Source organism: Eublepharis macularius, chromosome 18 (genome assembly GCF_028583425.1).
Source record: "Eublepharis macularius isolate TG4126 chromosome 18, MPM_Emac_v1.0, whole genome shotgun sequence".
NCBI lineage: Eukaryota > Metazoa > Chordata > Lepidosauria > Squamata > Eublepharidae > Eublepharis > Eublepharis macularius.
Window position 1 is genome coordinate 11,816,306 of NC_072807.1, and position 22,289 is coordinate 11,838,594.

The 22,289-nt window shown below is 44.8% G+C and overlaps 1 protein-coding gene across 5 annotated transcripts in view; it reads right to left on the bottom strand.

The window, feature by feature from the left end:
- Window positions 1-2,325: 2,325 nt before the first annotated feature.
- The window catches only part of SLC44A2 (solute carrier family 44 member 2), a 100,437-nt gene continuing 80,473 nt past the window's right edge, over window positions 2,326-22,289 (bottom strand). For 3 of the 5 annotated variants that reach the window (XM_055002275.1, XM_055002276.1, XM_055002277.1), the window contains exons 15-22: window positions 18,432-18,694; window positions 17,360-17,454; window positions 16,476-16,579; window positions 16,235-16,308; window positions 15,579-15,649; window positions 15,139-15,227; window positions 12,749-12,833; window positions 9,188-10,173 (exon numbers count right to left, since the gene is read on the bottom strand). In XM_055002275.1, coding sequence (XP_054858250.1) covers window positions 10,052-10,173; window positions 12,749-12,833; window positions 15,139-15,227; window positions 15,579-15,649; window positions 16,235-16,308; window positions 16,476-16,579; window positions 17,360-17,454; window positions 18,432-18,694 — 903 coding nt within the window. In that variant the 3' untranslated portion in view covers window positions 9,188-10,051. Of the gene's footprint in view, window positions 3,844-9,187; window positions 10,174-12,748; window positions 12,834-15,138; window positions 15,228-15,578; window positions 15,650-16,234; window positions 16,309-16,475; window positions 16,580-17,359; window positions 17,455-18,431; window positions 18,695-22,289 lie in introns of those variants that run through there. The other 2 variants (XM_055002278.1, XM_055002279.1) reach the window with 1 other exon arrangement.

Consider the following 22,289-nt stretch of genomic DNA (forward strand, 5'->3'; position numbering starts at 1 on the left):
AGTGTATGAGTTTTCATGAGTCACAGCTCACTTCTTCAGATACCAAGAGTTAAATAGCACCTATAATCAGGGCTTTTCTTCAGCTGGAACACGGTGGGAGGGAGTTCTGGCACCTCTTGAAAATGGTCACATGGCCAGTGGCCCCACCCCCTGATCAGACAGATTTTAGATTGCCTTCCATGTGGCAGGGAGGGCAATCTAAACTCCCCTCTGGAGATCAGGGGGCGGAGCCACTGTCAATGTGACCATTTTCACAGAGGGCGATTTAAACTTTAAAAAACTCCCCCCTTGTTCCAGCTGACCCAAAGTGATGTCATTGTGCGGTCCTGAGTTCCACCACCTTTTCCCAGAAAAAAAAGCCCTGCCTATAATACAGTTGTGGTAGGGTATGAGCTTTCATGAGACACAGCTCACTTCATCGTTTAACAAGAGTCTAGTAGCACCTGTAAGACTAACAAAATTGGTGGTAGGGTATAAGCTTCCGTGAGTCACAGCTCATTTCTTCAGATACCAATAGAATGTGAGTCTACCTGTCCTTGTATCTTGGAGAGTGATGTGAGATAGACTCACATTCAGCTGATGATGGAGACCTGCTGTAGCATAGTGGCTGAGATGTGAATCAGCACTCTGCTGGTTTGAATCCCACTATTGCCATGAGCTCAGTAGGTAGCCTCGGATTAGCCTCATCCTATTATGGGGGATAACATGGACTTTGTTCACCGCTCTGAGCGGGGCACTAATCTATCTAGAAGAGCAGTATATAAGCAGTTATTGTTGTTACTGTTATTATTGCTAGTCTTCTAATGAGTTCTATAGCACACTGTTGGATTCACTTAGTTTTCTGTCAACACCGCTCTTCATGTCTCAGGTCACTGATAGGCTCTATCTTGAGCTTAGGAAATGTCAGTGATGGGCAACCCTGTTTATAGCTTCATTCCAAGTTCCTACCAGAACCTCAACAGAGCTGTCATTTGGAATCTTAAATCCCGTACAGCATTAGGGAACCCAGATGGAGCCACAAGTCTGTGTGCAGGCCATTTTACCGCCCCCCCCCCGGCTGAATGCTGGAGCCACCCTCATCTGTGATGAGGAGGTGGAATGGTTAGATAAGGGCATCAGCTGAATCTCCGGCCCCCAAACCAGACCACCACCCCAAAGGTTCAGTGTAAAAAACTGTCCAAGATACATCCTTTTTTATGTGTTGGGCCTGTCACAACATGAGGGGCCAAAGAAGCTACAAATTCTTGAGCTGGCTCACACAAGGTGTTTCCAGCATGAATGTTGAAATCTTCCAGAATAATCTGAGAGCATCAAGCCCCAGAGCACCTCCGCCAGCTCAGACAGGATGCCCACTGGGGAACTAGGTGGACTGTTGTGTGCTCCTTCCCCTACCAGTATTCTCCATAAACTCCAAAATAATTCATTGGCTTAAAAAAAAGTGGTGTGTGCTGGGTGAGTTTCTAGCAATGCATGCCTTTGTAGATCTCCCTAAGCCCAAGCAGCTGCAGCACAAACCTAACCCCCCCCTCCCAGGAATGAACAATCCAGTCCTGAATTACAAGCATGGCATTACAAATGAAACTCCTCTAGGCAGCACCCCAACTTGTGAAACAAGGTGTTGCCCATCACATTCCCCTCAGGGGTTCTCCCCCTCTACCCCCCTCCTACTCACTTTCTCCAAGTCAGCAAGCAGCTGAGGCAGCTCAGTTGCCAGAGGGGCGTACTTGTGATGAGGGTCTCCATCCTTGTTCCCCTTCTTGATGTCCTTTTCTCAAACAAATACTGTTTTTATTCTTTGCCTCCCAGCTGGGAGTGATTCTGTGGACCCAATCCTGGCTCATTTCCTGCCAAACCTGTGCTATCCAATTCCATATTGTTTTGCACCACTATTTTTAGTGCTCCGTGCTGGGGATAATAAAACTATCACACACACACCCAAGCTAGCCATATGGTGCAGCCTTCCCCCAGTTCTCATCCGGTGGACCACCATATACTTCACTAATTCTCTTACTAATGCATTATTATGGTGAGGCTCACACAGGTGTGCATATTTTCTTAAGCTTCTCTTCCATAACACTGCTCAGTTAATTAGAGGTGACGGGGAAGTTAAAGCAAAATCCCCAAACCAGGTTGGTGGCAGCAAGTCCCGGCTTGTTGCAACCGTTAATGGGGACAGGCTAAAGAGAAGGGTGAGAAGGTCTTGTCTGCCCCCACATAGGAAGCGCGATTTAGCTGGTAACTCCTCAGGTTCCAGCATTCCCACTTCTATGACCCCTGCTGACTGCTCCCTTTGATGGAACAGAGTTCAGTCAGAATAGATTTCAGTCAAAGCAAATAAGTAATTTATTTGTAAAAAGCATATGTTTTCTTTGAAGTCCCCCACACATACAACGCCACAACGTATTCCATGCACTTGCTGGGAGATAACACAAGACGTCTGGACCGAGAAACCCAAGTCATGAGTTTCTAAAGCAAAATTACACTATATTAATAGTTATACCTGAGTTGCTTCAGACTGAGAAACAAAAATACATAAAAAGTTTTAATATTTCAGATAGAACATTTTCCAAAACATACAGGGGTGCATGAAAAGAGTTAATAAAAGCAAAATAATAATAAAAATGTCAGACTTAAATACAGATTGGCAGCATTACCATTTGCTTTTGAGAAAGCTACAGGTGGCACAATATACAACCACACAGCTTTAAAATTCTGTATATTCCTGTTACTTCCTTGATGTTTGATTATATTTTCAGTACGCCTAGGTTAAACGATGACCGTTACCACCAGGATCAGACTTCTGCAATGATGCCTTCAAAGTATCAATTTTGGCTGCAATCCCTAAATCAGTTAAGCTGGAATGTTTGGATTTAGAGCAGTTTAGTGCTCACTGGAAAAATTAACGGAACTAAATTGGCTCAACTGGCTTGTGAGAGGCTTATATCTGCCCTGGCCTTGACAAACAGCTCTGTGAATGGCAGAAGGTAGATATCTTCCAAGAAAAGCATGTCAGTTTTTTAGCGGCGTGGCAAAAACCACTTCCCCCAGCCCTCCACTTCTTGGCCCACAGGAAGACAGTTTGTGAATTGAGAGCTCTCACACACACACACACACACACTTAAAGTAGGATTGCTCCAGCCCACTATCTTATTTATGCACTGTATTTGTTCAGTGCTTTATATTCTTTTTTAAAAAACTCCACCTTGGCACCATTTTTCTTTAAAATCAGAGCAGATTGGGAAGTGGCTTCTCAGTAAGGACGACTGAACCAATGCTGTTCAAATCTGATTTCTGCTCTAAACCAAAACAGCACCACCACCCCTTTGTTGAACATCTGCTCAACGGGGTGCGTGTGCTTCCCAGCAAACTTGGCATTAGCGAGCTCTTCTTGCTGACAAACAAGAAGAGTCCTCGCTCCAGGCAGGCAGGTGCTGGATGGCTTTGAGCAAACCGGTAGTAGGGAACGACAGCAGCTCACTTGGGTCTGCTGCAGTTCAGCCTTAAGATGGAGCTATTGCAGCACAAATTTCTCACTTCTCGCCACAAAGAAAAATCCCAAACTGCATGAAAAAGGAAAGGAAAAAAAAATAGAAATCTGGGCAAGCTTGCCTGGCACAGGAAGAGGAAGCAGAACATTTTAACCTCAAAGATCATGCTCTTCAAAGCCAGGGCTTGACAATCCAGGCATCATATGCCTACTATAGGCTACTGCTGGAGGCACAGAATGGGAAGCCCGTTACCCTTCGGTTTGCTGCTTGTTAGTCTTCTTCAAAAGCTTCCTCAGATTAGATGACATGAAGTAAGGCTTCTCAGCAGAGCCGTCATTACGCTCCAGGTCCTCCACTGCAAAGAGAGACAAATTCCCCCCAGCCACAAAGAGCTATGAAACAGTTGATTTACAACTGCCCCCTGGCAGACTCTAAAACAGGAATTAAGAAGGCACTCATGAAGAGCAGCTAGTAGCAATCTGACCCTACGTGGTGGTGGTAGAGGGTGCGTCACAGTCTCACATCACAGTCGTCTTATGGCAACCCCTAGTGGGGTTTTCCTGGCAAGAGGCTAACAGAGGTAGTTTGCCATTGCCTGGCTCTGCAAGCCTGGCCTTCGTTGAAGGCCTCCCATCCAATTACTAACCAAGGCCGATCCTGCTTAGCTTCTGAGATCTGACAAGATCAGGCTCACCTGAGCTATCTAGGTCAGCACCTGACCCTATGTACATTTATTTAAATACATACTGCCCCAGCTTTCTCTTTTTTGGCTCAATGTGGCTTACAAATCCAAATTTCAAACGTGCAAAATACCATAATACAAAATACAATAAATGCCCCAAATGCCTTCAGCCTATACTTTATGAAAAGCCCTAAAAAACAAAATAGGCTTCTTGGAGTGCCAGTGTAAAGTAGTAATCCAACCATTAAGTTACAAAAGCACAGATCAGTATGGCCACATTGGCTGACTTTAAGAAAGCAGAGCAGGGTGAACGAGACGCAGCTGATTGCAGGCACTCTTAGCCACCTGATTTTCAAACAAGGCTGGGTCCATAAGCACCCCCAAGCCCTTCATCTCCTGTGCAAATGGATATCCACCACAAGCAGCAGTCCCTTCCTGACTAGCATTCTCTCCGTCTCATCTGGATTTGACTTCAAAACACTGGTCCAGAGCCAAAACTGACACATCTGGAGGCTTAGATAATGAACTAAATCAAAATTCAACAAGACCTGGATACTCTGGAGAAGTGGGCAGCTGTGAATAGGATGCAATTCAACAAAGACAAGTGCACAGTATTACATCTGGGCCACAAAAATGGGAAGCACAAATACTGGATGGGGGATACACTTCTGGGCAGTAGTATATGTGAAAGGGATCTTGGGGTAAGAGTGGACTGTAAACTAAATATGAGCAGTCAGTGTGATGCGGTGGCAAAAAAGGCCAATCCTGGGTTGTATCAAAGGGGCCATAGCGTCGAAATCGCAGGTCATAGCCCCTCTCTATACTGCCTTGGTCAGGCCGCAGCTGGAGTACTGTGTGCAGTTCTGGAGGCCTCACTTCAAAAAGGATGTGGACAAAATCGAAAGGGTGCAGAGGAGAGCGACGAGGATGATCAGGGGTCTGGAGACTGAGCTCTACGAGGAAAGGCTGAGGGCCTTGGGAATTTTTAGTGTGGAGAAGAAGAGGTTGAGGGGGGACATGATTGCTCTCTTTAAGTATTTGAAAGGCTGTCATTTGGAGGAGGGCAGGGAGCTGTTCCAGTTGGCAGCAGAGGGTAGGACCCGAAACAATGGGCTTAAATTACATGCACAAAGGTACCGGCTGGATATTAGGAAGAACTTTTTCACGGTCAGAGTAGTTCAAAAGTGGAATCAGCTGCCTAGGGAGGTGGTGAGCTCCCCCTCACTGGCAGTTTTCAAGAAGACGCTGGATGAATATTCATCAGAGATGCTTTAGGCTGATCCTGCACTGGGCAGGGGGTTGGACTAGATGGTCTGTATGGCCCCTTCCAACTCTATGGTTCTATGAACTATGGAACTGAGTGTCGTCTGCATATTTGAAGACATCCAGTCCCAAAGCTCCAGATACTCTCATTCAGCTGCTTCGTGTAGAGACTGGAATAGTATAGGTGGCAGAATGGAACCCTGAGGCATTCCACAGGACTAATCCCAACCAGGTTATTCTACTCATCCAGTGAAAACTTTGTACCCATTCAGACACACAACTCCACCTCCATCTCTGAACTGATGAATGAAGGAGAGAGTACAACTGTATTAGTAGATCTATCAGTATTAGCAAGAATAACTGTCCCGTCTAGCTTCATACAAATATCCTCCTCCCATGCTACTAAGATCCTCTTCATTCTGAAGTCATGCCTGAAGCTGGTTTTTTTTTGGTGAAGGGCAAATAAGTCATCCAGCAACTTGTGAAGTTGCTCTGCTACCACATGATCTATCACTTTCTTCCAAAAGGTAAATTGGACACTGGCCTGTAACTGGCCATCATACCCTTAGTCAATTAAGGTTTTTAAAACCAAGGTCTAATAACTGCTTCCTTCAAAAGGAAGTTACTATTCAGCAAGAAAGGCTGTGCAATTCCTCACCACAAAAAAATTCGAAAGAGTCCAGTAGCACCTTTAAGAGTAACCAACTTTATTGTATTATAAGCTTTCAAGAACCACAGCTCTCTTCATCAGATGCAACTTTATTGTAGCATAAGCTTTTGAGAATCACAGCTCTCTTTGTCAGATGCAACTTTACTGTGGCATAAGCTTTTGAGAACCACAGCTCTCTTTGTCAGATGCAACTTTATTGTAGCATAAGCTTTCGAAAACCACAGCTCTTTTCATCAGATGCAACTTTACTGTAGCATAAGCTTTTGAGAACCACAGCTCTCTTTGTCAGATACAACTTTATTATAGCATAAGCTTTCGAGAACCAGGGCCTGGACGAAGCTATCCAATGGGCCAGTGCACCCATTGAGGCCAGGTAGGCAGTGGCCTCAGGGCGCGGGGCGCTGGAGGGGGCGCGGGGGGCGGGAGCGTGCACTACCGACCTGCAGCCTCCTAGCCCTCCCGCCCTGAGCCCCTGCCACCGCCAGCACACGCCCCCGGCTGGGCTCAACAGCAGCGGGCAGGCGTCTGCGGCAGCGCAGGGAAACCGAGCAGGAGAGCTCGGAGGCCACCCGCACGCCTTCCCAGCCACCTGCCACATCAATTGGGCTGGCGGCGTGTGTGCCGGTCCATGTGCACACACGCAGGCACCCGGCCGCCGGCTAGCCGCCAGCACCAAAAACCCTGGCACCACTGCTGTCTTCGTCAGATGCAACCTAACGGTTGCATCTGACAAAGAGAGCTGTGGTTCTCGAAAGTTTATGCTACAATAAAGTTGGTTAGTCTTAAAGGTGCTACTGGACTCCTTGCTATTTTGCAACTACAGACTAGCACGGCTAACTCCTCTGGCTCTATCACCACAGGAAAGCTTTTCAGATTCAACTGGGCAAAGATCTGCTATGGAGGCTTTCCTTAACTTTGCCTTCTCCAGGAAAATAGGCCATGACATTCTCAAAGCCAGTGCCAGTCTGATTCTCTAGGGCAAAATATGGGTTTAAAAACATCAAAATCTGTAAACTTTTAATCCCTCTCCTTTTTCCTATCTAAATCTGAAACTATATATAACTTAAATATTACATCCAAAACAGTGTAGTCAATCAAGCTTCTTAATGTCGGCTAAACAAATCTGTGAAAAAGCAGAGGAGTTGGAGCGTAGTACTCGTTCTTGTCAATGTAACATCTGCAATTTACGGGCAGCGTCTGTAGCTGAGCGGTAGAGCATCTGTTTTATTCACAGCATGTCCCAGGTTCAGTCCTTGGCATTTCCAGTTTAAAAGATCAGGTGACAAGAAAGACCTCCACCTGAGACCCTGGAAAGCCACTGCCAATCAGAGGAGGTGATACTGACCTTGAGAGGCCAATGGTCTGGCTCAACAGAAGGTGGCTTCACGTGTTCATGGAAGTATAAGAATTTTGCCTGTCAGTGGAGGAGCGTTAGCCAGGATGGCAGTAAAAAGTCTACGAACCTACAGGCTGCTTTCTTTGTAAAGTATTCTCTCATTGCTATGTTTCTTGAAGCATTACATTACCCAATATCTAGAGGCACATACATCTTTTCGATGTGGAAATCTTTCTTAGGCACAAGTCTGAGAAGTATGCATGAGAGAGAGACTCATCTCAGGCTCCACAGGACACATTTCAGTATCTGGATCTGCACCCTTGTCCTGACTGCTTTCCAGCATGTATAACTTGACTGTATAAAACAAGTTTTGTAGGAGTTTGTATTGTTTTAAAAGCTGTTTCACCAAAGGCAACACAGGGACAAAAAAGAAACATTCTGCACAGGAAGGAAAGTTGCTCCCAAAGCCTTTTTGGGGGATCCACATGGAACACGCAGCCATCCACCCTCCACTTTAATTTCCAGTTCTCCTTGCCACCCACCTTGAGGTCAGGGTCAGCTTCTCTGAAGAAAGAAAAGGAGCAAAAAGGTCCATGCCTAATTGTATCATTAAGGACAATAGCAGCAACTCGAGCCTCGCGTAGTACCCAACTACTGGATCACAAATTAAGCCTTCTCCACTCTTAATCAGGACTCCTAGCCACAAGAAGAGCCTGCCTTATTACCACTGCGCCACGGAAAAAGCCACCCCTTGTGCAAACACTGCTCAGCACAAGGTTTTCAGACCGAGTTGGCGTTTGGGGTGAAAAATTCAGTCCAAAGGTAATCCATGAAGACAGCCTCTAAATATGCCCCTACTGGTCAACAAGCTTCCCTTTTCTTTCATTATTGGGAGCCACTCCCAATATATACAACACAAATATATTGGTAGTCACTCCCAGAACCTCTCCCTGATCCTCCTGAGAGAAAATACCCGTTAGCTCAACTTGTTCTGGGACAACCAGTCACTTCTCTCTGTTGTCCTTCCCTCAAGATTACTTGCTTTCTGGATGTTCGGACCTCTGCCTTGAGAATCAGACCTTTGCCAGAGCTGCAGGAGAGGCAGCTTTAGGACTACCTATTTGGCTTACCCCCCTTTCTCCACGAGTGCATAAATGTCAATCTATGTGGTTGTCTGGGATATTCCACCTTTTACGTTGGATGTTTCATGCTATTTTAAGTTTTCTAATTCTTCAAGCAGATTACTTGCATGACAATAAACTTTCTCATTTCACTGTATGCAAATTCCCAGTATTTTCTTCCAAATTTGTAGAGTAACTTCACCACTCCGTCAGCAAATCCCTATAGCCATGTGAGTAAGTGCTGCTCCTAAAACTAGAACCAAACTCGGCAGCTCCTTCATCATAACAGAGAAAGAGGCTGGAAGGAGGGAGTGGAATCGTCCTTACGTTCAGGCTATTTTAGGGCCAAACTAGACACAACTGATGACATGAGCTGGGGAGGGAAACTTTTCTTTCCCCAATCTAGCCCTGTAAGCATCCCTAACTTGATGCTGGACTGGAGCCCAAAGATGGATTCAACTATTCTCACTAAATCTTCATCAGAAGGTCTGGCAGAAAACAGTCACTGGATCAAGCTCATGGTCTAGAAAATAAAAGGCTCGGAAGAACAATCATAATTCCTTTTTGCACCAAGCCAAGGTATAGAGGAGCAAACAAAGTTGTCTCTGTATAGTCTCAACAGTGTGCGAAAGTTTCAAGATTTATTGAATTTTGTTTACAGAGTAAGGCAGCTTGTAGAGATCATATAAAATTCCCAGGTTGCAAAAAAAGTACCAAAGAAAAGGAAGTATAAACGAAGACAAACCACAAAGATTTCAAGTTAACATAAGCTCATGGGTATTTGCAATAGTGACTCTCAGTTCAGTCAATCTCAAACTGTCTACAGAGCGACTCAACAAAGATGCAGCCTGGATGTCAGAAAAAAGGAATCAAAAAGAAATTATATCGTGCATATGAACCCCTTTGCATGCTCCCTCAGCAAGGCTGGCTGGAATCCTTTCCTATCTTATAAAACTTGGCTGCACACCTAGCCTGCTCCAACTTGACACACACCTGTGGGAAGTCGCTCTTTGGAACCTCAGAGCGACCAATCTTTATATTCACACACCTGGCAGACTCCCAATCTCTGGTTAACTGAAGAGAAGAAGGAACTATGAACTATCTGGTAGGCAACATAAATGTGCTCCACGTGCACTGAGGTACTAGATAGGTTATCCTGTTTGTAGAGGACTGTTTAAATAGGCAGCTTTGCTACAGAGATAGTATTTTGAGGAAGGCAGGAGGAGAAAAGCCCCACATAATGCAACACTGGAGAAACTGAGCTCTCCTGAATGCTAAATATCGAGATGCAACTTCACTCCTTTGATACTTGAATATCAGCTGGGCCAGATACCACCATCTTCAATCCCCACGAGCCCCCCCAAACTTCCCACGATCTCTAAGTGAGAAGTTTTGCATGAGAGCCCAGGGCTGCTGTGAAGGGCCCGCCCCAGCCCCCAGTCAGACCGGTGGGCACAAGGCTCGTGCCCTGTCCTCTTCGAGCACCGGCCCCTATTCTTGGCTCTCAGCGCTTTTGGAAGATTCTAGGCTTCCTTTCAGCAGGATCTCGCTCAGTGCAGAGGACATGTAATAAGGCCGCTCAGGAGATCCATCATTCCTTTCCAGATCTTCACCTTTGGAGTCCCAAGGAAGAGGGAGAAAGCAGCCACAGAACGATGAAGCGGACGAAGGGGGGAAAGCAAAAGCAAAATAAAGAAAAGTCGCAATAACAAAGCAGAAGGAGAGAGAGAAAAAGGGAAAATGTAACGTTAGTTGCCATTAGTTTTCCCCAGCCAGGAAAAGAACAAGACCACATAGACAGTCACCTGCTTTTATTATGAAAGATATTTCTGCTACTAAGCAGCAGAGGAAAACTGGCCAAATGAATTGATAGAGAGAAAGGAATAAGGAGTATTAGTTATAATATAATCACAAGAGTCTTTGAGGTTCTGTCGCTAAGGCGCACTAGATTTGAGGATTGACAGTGAAAAAGATGCCTTTGAGCATTACATAATTCTAACTCGTGGAATTTTCTTTCTTTACAGACCCAGGAATCGCAAAGGGCGCCTTTAGCATCTCATTGGTGTTGACATTTCTGGTGTAGATGAGCCACTAGTTTACTACAATAAAGCTGGCAACAGTTTTTATGAAGAAATTTGGAGCGTGAGATCATTTCTGGTTCATAAGCAGTGGCTCTAACAGTTAACCCCTAAAATGTCAGAACCCCCAAAAGGGTCATAAGAAAAACAAATTAATTGGCAACTGAAACTGCCCCACATTTCACTTCTAGGCCAAGAAAAGCTTCACCTGCTCGATTTCCATGGGTCAGGCTGCTGTCAATGGCACCAGAGGCCACTTTTAAAAAGAGAGGGCAAACGAAATGCTATCCTTGAACAGCCCGTCTCATCCTGGCCCTCTGATCACACAGCAAGCCACCTCGGTCACATGGCCACTCCGAGAACCAAAGGTGAGTTCCGCTGGCTTAGGCCCTGAGTGTATCCAGCCCAGAATTTCGTTTCCAACAGTGGCTAGCCAGACAACTCTGGGCATCCCACAAGCAGGGCAGGAAGACCACACCTGAGCACATGGCCCTTAGAGAGCCAACCTCTGAGAGAATGAGCTCGTCTAGCTATTATAACTGCTAGAGAAGCAGTTCCATGCATCTGTCTAAACCTGTTTAAAAGCCAGCTGAGCAAACCATCCTAAGTGGAGTTTATGGTAGTGATGGGAGAGTAGTTCTTCTTTTTCCAGTCCTGATTTACAGCCTTCTATGTCTACTTTAGACTGCACCGAGAGAGAGAGCCGGTGTTTGCTCTACTCATATAACCAGGGCTTTTTTTCAGGGGGAACGCGGGGGGTTCCAGAACCTCTTGAAATTGGTCACATGGCTGGTGGCCCCGCCCCCTGATCTCCAGACAGAGGGGAGTTTAGATTGACCTCCGTGCCGCTGAGCGTGGAGGGCACGGAGGCATGGCGCAGAGGGCAATCTCAACTCTCCTCTGTCTGGAGATCAGGGGGCGGGGCCACCAGCCATGTGACCATTTTCGCCGAGGTCAACCCACTGAGTCCCACCACCTCTTTTCCCAGAAAAAAAGCCCTGCATATAACCTTCTGCAGACCCATGCTCCACCAGCCCAGGTCTCTCCCAAGAGGGTTCATCCCTCACTAATCTAGCTACATGTCTCTGTTACATGGACAGGTCCTATGATGGACCAAAAGTAAAGGAGGCACAGGAAGGAGGGCTCAGTGCTAAACACAGCAAGGAACAGGGAGGGAAGAGGGGAAGGAATTAAGCTGAGAACTGCCACAAACACATCTTTAGTTGTGCTCAAAGACACAACAGGACTCTCAACTGATCAATTTAATCAATTTACATCAGAATCATGTATATTGATTAAGAAGCATATTACCAAGCAAATTAGTCAAGTTTAAATTTGCAAATTAGCAAACCTCCATATAGGTATTTTTGAAATATTAAAAGAACTGCAAACCAGAATTGCAGTCTTAAACAATAGCTATACACATTTGCCTTTGGGAATGGAAGTGGGATTAAAATATTTTAAATAAATGCCTGGAAGTAAGCCCAGCAGGACTCACTTAAAAGTAAATTATAAGTTACCATTTAGTAGTAGAAGTCTATCTTTATAGCAACAGTAGCCTCAAAATAAACAAGCATGCCCTAAATGCTCAATTAAAAATTTCCATCCTTGTTCAGCAGCTTCAGCTGATGAATGTACTGACGAAGGCATCAACTAAAATGTTATTTTTGCCTCCTCCACGAGTCAGTAGACGTTCTGAACATGTACCTGGAGTCAGGATGGTGGCGGGGGGGGGGGGGGCGCTGTAAATTAATACCTAATCCAGACAACACAGTCTGGGACCTTCACTCCTACGAACCTACCTAGTGGTTTCGATCATCACAGCTTAACTTGCAATTTCCAAACCCTTTGGTGCACAGTTTTATTTGTAAATGGCTTAATACTTCTCATAAACCAGGGGTGGGATTTAATTCTAGAATATATGTATTGCAAACAACCACTACTTCTGGTTTGATGCCAAAACATCTGAAGAATACGTCTTGCTAAGCAATCAAAGTTCTTACTAGCTGGCTCCATCCGAAACAGTCATGGTAGTGGCTGACGCCCCTCTCCCCTTACAGGCCTCAAATATGTATGTTTCATTACAGCAGCAGTGTAGCTGGATACTTACAGAAGCAGAGGAACAGCGTGTCCACACACATGGCATATACACTGAAAAATCCATGTGCAATGAGATAGGAGCCAACAACAACAGTCTACAAGAGAAAACAAATGGTCATTTCAGTGCCACGTGCCAACCCTGCAACCATTGTGAAGCAGAACTGGCAATGAAGATGCACCCTCTCCACATCTAGCAGCAACTGTTCCAAGCAAATTAACGACAATGACTTAATGAACGTTCTATATGAATATTCCTGAAAATTAATGGTTACTTTGCTGCTTCTCCCCTCCTCCATCCATCAGTAAGCAGCCCGTAGCCAGATATTTTTTTGTTAGGGGGAGTGCGGGGGGGGGGAATTTCCTGCATTGTGCAGGGGGTTGGACTAGATGACCCTAGAGGACCCTTCCAACCCTATGATTCTATGAAATGAACACACTGGGAGGGCAGCCCATCTTCTATCTATACAGAACTGCCATGTTTATTTTGCTAAACGATTAAAAAAGTCCAATGTATCACTCAGCCAGAAAGTTTTTGTTGGGGGTGGGGGCAAGTACAGTGGGGGGCAGCCCATCACTATTTATTTACTTTATTTCTTATTGAGGTTGAAGGCAGATTATATGGAGTAAAATGTTCTAATCAAATAGCATGAGAGATCTATTAACTTGTATATGTCTGTTAACTTCCATGCAGAAATGTAACAGAATTACGATTACAAAAATTAGAAAAGTGGAAAACGTATCAGATTCCAGAGTTCAGATTCCACCTGATGGAATGACCGGCCTGAGGAGGTCAGGAAAGCTCCCACTCTACTGGCTTTCTGCAAAGTATGCAAAACTGAATTATTCAAGAGGGCTTTTTTTACATAGCTAATAAGGCTGTGCTGTAAGGAAATGGTTCAGAATAGAGATGGGCACGAACCAAAAAAACACCAAACCACGTGATTTGTGGTTAGTAGCATTCCACGGAACCTCGAACCACGAACTTCCAACCTTTTCCCAGTTCGTGGTTCGTTGTTCCGTGGCATTTCAACCACCCTGCACCGGTTGCTGAAGCCAGTGCAGGGCGCGCTAGAACCGACATGGGGTCTGTGAAACAGACAGCCTGGGCAGCAGGAGAAACGGGCTGTCAGTTTCATAGACCCCATGCTGGGTTCAGCCGATGGGCTGAAACTGGCAGGGGGGTCTGTGAAACTCCAAACCCGGTCACATAATGGCTGGAAAAATCCGTTTGTTCCATAAACATATGTTCCCACGGAACGCGTGTTTCGGTGCAAACGAACCAGGCATTCAGTACGGAATTTTGTTCTGTGGTTCATTTCGTGCCCATCTCTAGTTCAGAAAGACGTGTTCGTAAAGGGATAGGGACCTTAGTACTGCGTACTGTCTATTGCTGTAAGTATGTATCTACTGGATAGTTTCCACATTGTTTAATATGTCATGTCAATTCATGTTTTGTTTTAGCATTGTTTCAGCTCAGTATCAGATTTCTGCAAGTTTTCAATGTTCTGCAGTCTCTAACCCATTTTTAATTAATGTTCCAACTATTGACCGTATCGACAACACTCTGTAATCTGCCTTGAATCTCAGTGAGAAAGACGGACTATGAATAACTTAAAATAAAATTAAAATGTCAAGCCATGCAGAAAATGGAATGACTAAAGTAGAAAACAATACAGTAAGAGCACGACAGAACATACAATAGATGGCTAATACATGGCATACGTAGTGGCGTACAGTTGGTTCTCTATTGCCTCGTTTACTTTATAAAAATGCCTTCCCAAACAAATTTGTTCTACACAGTTTACAGAATTATAGAAGAGTGTGATCCTTTCTTCCAGTTATTGAACCTGGAAACTGCAATTACAACTAGAAACTGCAATTACAATTTACACTTGAAAGACTAATGCTAGCTGACAATTTTTTGATGGGGCAGCACCCCTTTTCACACCACTGTAGCTAAGGGCCTGTCAGTAAGTGACACAACAAGGAGAGGGACCTCCCTGGCAGGAAGAAACATCGCCTGGCGGGAAGAGACAAGGACATTTCAGCACTCAAACAATATAGAGAAACTGGAGAAGGAACAGGGCTTTTTTTCAGTGGGAACGCAGTGGAACGGAGTTCTGGCACCTCTTGAAAATGGTCACATGGCCGGTGGCCCCGCCCCCTGATCTCCAGACAGAGGGGAGTTTAGATCGCCCTCCGCGAGATCAGGGGGTGGGGCCACTGGCCATGTGACCATTTTCACCAAGGGCGATTTAAACTTTAAAAAACTACCCCCTTGTTCCAGCTGACCCAAAGTGACGTCATTGTGCGGTCCTGAGTTCCACCACCTCTTTTCCCAGAAAAAAAGCCCTGAGAAGGAGTAACAATCTTCTGAAGCTATTACTATTAAATACCAACCAGAATAGGGACCCAGTAGTAGTTGAGGGATGGTGTTGAGTCTTGAATTAGTTTTATCCTCTGGGTGAAAAAGAAGAAAGCGAGAATGCCTAGAGAAGAAAGAAAGAAATATCACTTAATTTCAAGCTTTCCCGGCAAATCTTCAATTTAAAAGTTTGAAGCTGGGATACTAAACTACTCTCTCCCTTTCTCTCTCCCCCCCAGTTCATATTTAAGCCAAGTCTGGAAACAGCTATACTCCCCCACTTCAAAACCTGCGTTCTGTATTGACCGCCCACAAACACAAGTAGGAACTGAGGGCATTTATTGGCTTGCAAATGGAAGGCAGTTTGTTCCTGTAAAGAATCCACTATGAAGGCCCAATGGACAGCAGGGCAGGAGGAAAGATCTGCATATACAGCAGAATGGAAGATCGTCCCAAAATATGAACAAGGCCTTACCAACACTTCCTACAATCAGGAGTTTGCCGAGGAAAAGCAGGAAATCCGTGACTTTATCCAGAACAGTCACCCTGAAAGCACGAAAGGAAGAGGGGATAATGTATCTACAAGTGGAGCCTCCTGTAGAGATCAACTCTTCCCCTTCCCAGGTCAAATTCAACCCACTCACTGTAGGACTGCCATACCCACATATTAAGTAGGTCTCTTGTTCATGGGTCCCTTCTGAATTCCTTCCCTCTTTCACACATTTCTGGTAGCCCGTTTCTCCACTGAGAGAAATCACAGCCCTGCTCTGATGTAAACACAGCAGGTGTTTTCACAGAGATCAACTAAATGTGCATGAAATGGAGGTGCTCCAGTTTGGGGCTTAGAACCTGAGCTTGCCTGAAAGAGTCCCAACCACACACAAACCACTGGAGCTAAGCCAGTGATGGCCAGCTGGTGGCCCAGGGAGCATTCCATATCAACTCCCTCCACCTCCCAACAGGCTCATTCCGATGCCCCACCTAGCAGCGAGGAAGAGAGTAACTAGTGGTGTCCTGTGGGGAAAAGGAGTAGGGCTGTCAAGCAGCTTGACCACAGAGGACCCACCACCACCCTGGACTAAAGAAACTGGCTGGTGGCAATAAAATGGCAGTTCCTTGGCAGGCTCTCACCTGATGATATTCCTCATGAGCAAGAAAAAGGCATTCCTTGCAGAAGTGCAGAAGTTGGTGCCATAAATGGCAATCTGGGGAGAATCATCCAAAACAACATAAACATTACACTGGAGAAGAACAAATGTTAATAAACAGGAGTATTTTTAGGTGCATTAGAGGAGTGGCCTCTGCAGTGTCTTGAGTACCTTCAAAATCTACATTAATTTCCTGGGCGGTCTATAACACTTGAGGTCCTCACCATAATGTATGCATTTCTGTTCAAGAACTTGATGAACTTCTCCAGGCACCAGAAGCAGCACTTCAGACAGGTCAAGAGGAACTTTGCAAACTTGTTCTCAGCAGCTAATACAGGGGAGAGCAACATGCGAGAGGAGTTGTTTTCTTTCTTTGTCAGACTGGGCAGGGTCGCCATTCATACGCACCATTTTAGAATCAGCTTTGAATTCTAGAAAATCAGCTTTCCTCCCAAGATAAACATTAGCCTTCTGGCCCTCATATTTCTGAATCAGCACTTCAAAGCATGTAAGTCATAGACTCATAGAATCGTAAGTGATCACCTTTGCCCAAAGTTCAGCGGGAGCATCCTCAAATATTGAAGCCAAAGGAGAAATCCTGCTAGCCAAAAAGGCTGGGCTTTGGAGCCTAGAGGAAGTATCTGCAATCCACGACATGGTTTTCCCTCCCACGCACCTTTCTGATATTTTTCCGGACACCCACTTAGCTGCTTGTCAAAAACTTCCACAGTATACAAAACTCAAACCTCACTCCAGATTTGGTCGAATTACTGCAAGAAATCTACAGAAATTTCACTGACGTCTATAATCAGAGGTTTTGGAGCACACTTTTGATTTTATTCGGGAGAATTATAAGCCTTGGGCTAACTATACCCCTTGGGACAGCCATATCCTTCACCCAAAATCTTCCTGTTGAAGTGATTCAAGGTCTAAAAGGAGCCCCAGGATGACATGTCCAGTTACCCAACAGAAGATAAAAACCTAAGTTGGAAACTTATGGAGATGGGAAGACTCCTATTCATTCATTTGTGCCTGGCAACTCCCAGCTATTGGAGGAAGGGGCCAACCCCAGTATATTTCCCGCACAACACCTTTCTCCATTCTGTACCTTTTAACCTGTGATCCAAGTATTCCAGAAGGACCCGAATAATCTGGACAACAGCAAGAATCAGGGACCCAAAGGCCAGCGAGCCAGTGTGATACCTGCCCGGGAGGAAGCAGGAGCAAAGAAATCAGTTCAGTGGAGGCTTCAGAGCACCTGCAAAATTCTCCCTGAAGAACAACATGGTGTTGGCCTGTGTGGCTAGGCGCACATGGCTAGCGTCACAACTAGGCTCAATTGGCTAAAGTTCCTCATGTGCCATTATAAACCCCAGACTTGATTCTGGGGGGCCATTTACAGTGGAATCTTAAATGACTTACAACTTTGATCCATCTACCCCAGTTGGCCTTAAGTCTGTGATCCAAGCCTTCTGTGATCCAAACATGGGGCCTCTTGTAAGAAAGCCACCAAAGCTCTCTTGACTCATGGAACTAAGTCAGATGCCTGCTAGAGCAGATTCCTCTGTCCTTTTGAGATTCCAGGCCATCTCAAAGTGATGGTAGAAAAGAGCAAGAGTCCAGTAGCACCCATAAGACTAACAAAATTGGTACTTGAAGAAGTGAGCTGTGACTCACAGAAGCTCATACCCCACCACAAGTTTTGTTAGTCTTATAGGTGCTACTGGACTCTTGCTCTTTTCTATTGCTACAGACAGACGAACACAGCTACCCATCTTGATCTATCTCAAAGTGATGGCTTACATAAACATAGGTTGTCTTAAGCATTAGAATTCACCCAAAGATGGAAACTGCAAATAAGGTGCTGTTCTCTGTATGCAAGGTTAAGTCACTGCTGTGCATAACTGTATCTACACTGGGAAACTTGTATACTTTTTTGTATATTTTTTTGTATAAGGAAGGCTAACTGCCTACAATCAGGGTACATCCTCTTGTCCAGAGTGCAGGTAAATAAACTCATCCTGAGCTGAAATCATTGTTTGTTTCTTACCCGCCTCAAAACCTTATCCCCCTACAACCTAATCCTTCACAGCTGATGCTCTGGCACCAGCACGCTGGGTACTGCTGGATCACAAGAGTTCCTCTGATTGACATTCCTCCCTTCTCCCTGGGATCCTCACCTGAGTGCTCGGCCAAAAGAAGAGAAAAGGGGGAATGCTGGCATGTCATCTGGTTTCTTAAAGGCCCAATAGTAGGAAGCAAAAGCCCCAGCCAGGGTGACCTGGCCCAAGGCAATGACAAAATTGGCTAGCCAGAAGAACATGAAGACATTGTAGATCTGGAAGATGATGAGGTACTTGTGATAGGCAGTCTCGCCACCGTAGAAGGCAAAGAGGCAACGGGCATCTGGGCACTGTTTGGCAATATTGGAAGTGTTGAAGGTCTAGAAAGGGGAAAATCCAAAATTCTCATTAACTGTGGCAAGCATGTAGGCCCAGTCTCCCTAGCTTGGGGTTTGTGATAATGGCAGGGCTTTTTTGGTGGAACGGAGTTCCAGCATCTCTTGAAAATGGTCACATGGCCAGTGGCCCCACCCCCTGATCTCCAGACAGAGGGGAGTTTAGATTGCCCTCCGCAGCATGGAGGGCAATCTAAACTCCCCTCTGTCTGGAGATCAGGGGGTGGGGACACTGGCCATGTGACCATTTTCGCCAAGAGTGATTTAAACTTTTAAAAACTCCTCCTTTGTTCCAGCTGACCCGAAGTGACATCATTGTGCGGTCCTGAGTTCCATCACTGAGTTCCACCACCTCTTTTCCCAGAAAAAAAGCCCTGGGTTACCCACTTCCACCTCCAAACCGAATGTGAATATCTGCTGCAGACTGTGAAGTCAGGAAATACCCCAAGTATTAAAACTGCCCTGAACATGTAGCCATCGCATTGCCAATCACGAAACTGAGACCACAGTTTCTAAACCTCCATGCTAGGACAATAAACTTGTCACAAGTCTTCCTTTTTCAAACCTCCCCAGGTGGAAGGGTAGCCCATACGTCTATCTCTTGAGGCCAGGCAAATCAACAGAAAAAGAAAATCATCTCCATACTATTTACATGGGCTTATAGTTCTTGATGGGAAAACTAAAATTGTTGGGATTTTTAGCAAGTGTCATTCATTTCAATCATGAAAGAATTAAATTGTTGATCTGTTTGTTTAGTTAAATAGGGAGTTTTAATAGGACCACTTGAGAGATTTCATCAGGACTTCAACAACTTTCACCCTACTATCAACCTGAGCCTGGACCACTCTACACAACAGGTACACTTCCTAGACACCACTGTACAACTACATAATGGACGGATAAATACCACCTTATACCGGAAACCCACAGAACGATACTCATATCTACATGCCTCCACCTACCACCCTAAACATACCACTCAGTCAATTGTCTACAGCTAAGCCTTACATTACAATCGTATCTGCTCCAATGCACTTGATTGGGACTCCCACTTAAGAGATTTACAACAGGCATTTTTGGGACTACAGTACCCACCAAATGAAGTGAGGAAACAAATCGACAGGGCCAGACTAGTACCCAGAAACAGCCTGCTCCAGGACAAACCTAAAGGAACTAACAACAGAACACCACTGGTTGTCACCTATAGCTCCCAGCTCAAACCCATCCAACGTATCATCAGTGAGCTACAACCCATCCTGGAAAATGATACCTCTCTCTCAGAAGCCCTGGGTGGAAGACCTCTCCTTGCCTATAGACAGCCCCCCAACCTGAAATGACTTCTCACTTACAATCATGAATCGGCCAGCAGAGTCACCAGCACAGGTACCAGGCCCTGCAACAGACCCAGATGCCAGCTCTGCCTTTATATCTACCCAGGAAATACAATTACAGGACCCAATGGCGTCAACTACACTGTCTCTGGCTCTTACAGCTGCTCATCCTCCAATCTGATATATGCCCTCATGTGCCAACAATGTCCATCTGCTCTGTACATTGGACAAACCAGCCAACCTCTGCGCAAAAGAATAAATGGACACAAATCTGACATTAAAAATGGCAACACCCAGAAACCAGTGGGAGAACACTTTAATCTACCAGGACATTCCATCAAGGACTTAAAGGTCACTGAAGTTCAACAGAAACTTTTCAAAAACAAAATCCAACAGGAAGCTGCTGAATTGGAATTCATATGTAAATTTGACTCAGTCAGGCTGGGATTGAATAGAGACTATGAATGGTTATCTCATTATCAGAAGTAACTGACTTCCTTAACAGAAGCAAACTGATCTCCATATCAGAAGCTACTGTTTGCATCTACTCCTCCCTCCCCTCTCCACCTATATATCTGACCAGTTTCTTCTTACCCTCCATGCATCTGACGAAGAGAACTGTGATTCTCGAAAGCTTATGCTGCAATAAAGTTGGTTAGCCTTAAAGGTGCTACTGGACTCTTTTTGATTTTGCTACTACAGACTAACACGGCTAACTCCTCTGGATCTTAGCTGTAGAGTAAGAGTTCCCAACAGAGAAGGGGGAAGTATTATGCTTAGCTAAGGGATCTAGGATCGTCTACTGGACAAACCAGTTTATTGGGGGGCAAATAACTAGCAACATATATTAAGGTTTTATTGCTATTCGTTCAGTTAGTGTCTTAGAACTGTTGAGATCTAGTTAACCATCAAAATGTAGAGAGATAGCTATTCATTTATTTTCTCACCAAACGTACCTTTTTCCCTAATAGGGAGTAAAAGTATTTTTCTAGAGCTAAAACCACAGGAGTCTGTCCTTTTTTTATTCTATTGTGCAATAATTATTCTGCAACTTTTCCCCCCAACAAAAATTAACTGAACTGGGGGAGAAGAGTGAGCAGGAAGTCAGAGCAAGGGTGCCAGCTCCTTGCAGCACATACAAGAGTCAGAAATCTCCAAGTTTAGTCATTTTTTCTGCCTCCTATTTCGAGAGCCATGTCCTTAGCCCAATCCACTCCATCCTTGAGGATAGATTTCGATGGCCACTTTTATTTATTTAGTTAGTTAGTTTATTCAATTTGCATTCCACCCTCCCCACATCAGCAGGCTCAGGGCGGATCAATGGCAAAACACAAACATACCGCAAATCGGAGACCTTCTAAGAACCTTCCTAGTGGCAGCCAAAACAGCAAGAGCTTCAAAACGGAAATCACGCAAACCACGTACACTAGCAAATTGGTACACAAAGATATGGGACCACTACATAATAGAAAAAAATCACGGAAGGCCTTCTCCAAACTAGTATCTACCCCAGATCAACTGACTTTACTGACAAATGGATCCCCTTCTTTGAACATATAAACGAGAATGACATTCAACCACAAAACCAATCATACCAGATGCTTGTCCTATAATTTTTATAAAACTTTGTTCGATGGAAGGCCACGATATCCATGTGATATTGACCATGACAACAGGGACATAATTTAGCTTTTCAGCTCCCAGAAAACTCATCAGATACATCAAAGCTCCATGATTTAAGAGAGGTATCAACAATCTGCACAACCCTCAGAACATGATGAACATCAAAAGATCCATATAATGTTACTAACACTATTAATGTCTGTTGAAACAGCTGATTTTACTCCTGTATTTGTATGACAAAAGCTAAAAAAATAAAAAATTAAAGAAAAAAGCAAGAGTCCAGTAGCACCTGTAAGACACAAAGTTCGTTTGTTCATTCATTCGTTCGTTCATTCGTCCATTCATTCATTTGATTTCCAGCCCACCCTCCCCACAAGCAGACTCAGGGCAGGTTACAACAAGATATAAATTACATTTATAACCAGAATAAAACCACATCATCAACATAACCATATATTACAATAAAATACAATTCTTGAGATAGCAACCCATACCTTCGTGCAATGATGCACAGGGGGAAGGGAAGAGGGAAGAACAGCCGTCTTGATCAGACTATGATTCATGTGGGGAGCTGAGGTGTCTATATAGCCCCCCCTCCCCCCACTGACAGGATACCAAAAGGGAGG